At 53.8% G+C, this 2,500-nt stretch overlaps 2 protein-coding genes across 2 annotated transcripts in view; both read left to right on the top strand.

The window, feature by feature from the left end:
* LOC122257924 (uncharacterized) overlaps positions 1-2,500 on the top strand; it is a 25,513-nt gene that overhangs the window by 15,053 nt on the left and 7,960 nt on the right. Inside the window, exon 3 of the mRNA XM_043023515.2 lies at positions 1-1,271. This exon is cut by the window's left edge and continues 16 nt beyond it. Coding sequence (XP_042879449.2) covers positions 1-1,271 — 1,271 coding nt within the window. The remainder of the gene's footprint in view (positions 1,272-2,500) is intronic.
* LOC147469392 (PI-PLC X domain-containing protein 1-like) overlaps positions 1,512-2,500 on the top strand; it is a 1,412-nt gene continuing 423 nt past the window's right edge. Inside the window, exon 1 of the mRNA XM_086549883.1 lies at positions 1,512-2,500. This exon is cut by the window's right edge and continues 423 nt beyond it. Within this exon, the coding sequence (XP_086406009.1) occupies positions 1,809-2,500 (692 nt within the window). The 5' untranslated portion in view covers positions 1,512-1,808.

The following is a 2,500-nucleotide window of genomic DNA, read 5'->3' on the forward strand; positions in this document are numbered from 1 at the left end:
CACAGGGGTGTACATCACGATATCTTCGGAAGCGGAGTTGGTGAATGAGAAGTACCTGCGATGGTTGGACGCCCATTGGTTTGGCATGGTCGATGTTGAGGACGGCGACTGGATCGGACTCTGGAGCCATGACCCGAAAGAAGGTCTGGATGGCCCATTGGACGAGTACCCAGTCTCTACCACGGATGGGAATTTCAGGACAGATCAGCGCTGGAATGGAAGCCTCATCCCTGCCGACCTGACTGGCATTGCAGATTCCTGTCTCCCTTACTGGGTCGGTTATGTGCACAAGGGAATGCTGACTCATTCATCCTGTCTGATGATCCGGCCACGCTGGTTATCGGGTCTACGCGCCGGTTTAAAAGACGTGAGGTTATCGAAGGTGGTTCTACCGGGTTCTCACGACGCCGGAGCCTCGGGGCACTTTGGGCTGTCGATCATCGGGGACCTCGTGGGGCGCTGGACCTTTTGCCAGGACGAGAGCCTCTGGCAACAGCTGGTACTCGGTTCCCGCTACCTGGACATGAGGATAGCTTATTACAATAACACAGAGGAAAAGTTCTTCGTTAATCACGCGGAAATCCGGATCGCTCCCCTACAGAGTTACCTCGATGATGTTGCCGCATTTATGAACCAGACTGAAGAAATTGTGATTTTCGACATCCATCAGTTGACGGTCGGGTTTAGCGGCCATCCTGAGCGGCACGAAGAACTGATAGCCCTTCTGGAATCTAATTTCCAGAAATGGATGGTGCCAAGCTCCCTGTCGCCAGATCCGACGCTGGAGGAAATGTGGACGCGCGGCAGACGTCTGATCGTCACATATCCATCCTCCGAAGCTTCAGCGTCGCCCTACCTTTGGCGCAATGTCTATCACTTGTGGGGCGATGTTAACCATCTCGAGGACCTAGAAGCCTTCCTATACATCTCCGTCCCGCAGCAGGTGAACCGCGGGTCGCTGTGGTCCTCGATGGCGGAGTTGACGCCGACGGCGGTCGACGTGACGCTGGACCGCTGGGGCGGCCTCAGGGGCGCAGCGGCCCTCACCAACGCGCCAGTCACGCAGTGGGTCAGGGAGGACCTGTGGGACCAAGTCAACATAGTCGCGATGGACTTCCTTCCCTCGTCTGACGTTGTGTCTGTCGCCGTCGAAGCCAACAAGGCGAAGGCGGAGTGCGTGGGAAAGAAGCGGGTGGCGGATCGCGAACGCCGATGGTCGTCCATCGCGGCTAACTATACCAGGGACTTGCAAGCCGTTGTTGGTAATCAACGTAAGTGATACTGGCACACTATTCATTTGTGTCATAGATTATGTTATAATGGAACGTGTCTATTTTATCTAAGATGTTTATTATATTTTATATATTTAGCAGGGATTACTATGTGATACAATGAGCAATGCTCCATAAAAAAATGGAAGGTTCGGTGTTTGGTTTCAAATTCACAGTATTATAATTCAAATTCACAGTATTATAATTCAAATTCACAGTATTATAATTCAAATTCACAGTATTATAACTACTTTTGTGTTCGGTCCGTTGTGCTTATGGTGACCTTGGACAGATGCCCCTCGCATCTGGCTGTGGGTGTCCGCCTTGGCTGCAACTTCACCAGAGGGTCACGTGACGCAGCGGCAACTGGAGGTGAACTGGGAAGTGCCAGAAGTACTCGAAGGAGACTGGATTGCCATTTTCGACCACGACCCCAAGCGGGACATTTCGTCGCCATATGAGGTATTCCACCCCACAGCTGAGAAGGATTATTTCTTGGCCAATGCGAGTCACCCTCAAATCCACGTACATGCTTCGATGGATGAGGCATTGTGTCTCGGATGGTGGGCGGCCTACATCCGCGACGGAAGCCCTCTAGCTGTGGATTGCGTCAAAGTTCATCCGCGATGGATGTCCTCGCTCAAAAACCAGATGTACAATATACCTTTGCATCAGGTCGTTATCCCCGGCACGCACGACTCGGGGACGTACACACGCTACTCCTTAGCAGCCGAAAACGCGCTCATGAAGTACGCCATCACGCAGGACGAGAGCCTCTACAGCCAGCTCGTGCACGGCAATCGCTACATCGACCTCCGGGCTGGCTACTTGGCCGGAGACGCGGAGGAACCTTTCTGGGTGGTACATGGCGTGACTGTGTGGCGGACGCTCAGGGACGCCCTCCGAGAGATAAGGACCTTCGTGCAGGAGACCGGCGAAGTCGTCATCCTGGAGGTGGGTGGATTCACATGGTTCGAGTCCAGTGTCACCCACTCAGCCTGTATTTCCCTCATCGTCGAGGAGTTGGGAGGCATCATGGCTCCCAAAAGTCTAGGATGGGATGTTAAGTTCGGAGACTTGCTGGAGTCTTCCAGTAGCCTCATAGTCGTATACGACCACGGGGAGGCCAGTGGCCATCCCCAATTGTGGCCGAGAATGGCCAGTCGGTGGGCGAACGCTCAGACAATCGACGGCCTCCTGAGCTACATGGAAAGGGTCTTCGACGTCGA

Source organism: Penaeus japonicus, unplaced genomic scaffold (assembly GCF_977035675.1).
Source record: "Penaeus japonicus unplaced genomic scaffold, GWHDUDI00000001_assembly GWHDUDI00000022, whole genome shotgun sequence".
In the NCBI taxonomy this organism is placed as follows: Eukaryota; Metazoa; Arthropoda; class Malacostraca; order Decapoda; family Penaeidae; genus Penaeus; species Penaeus japonicus.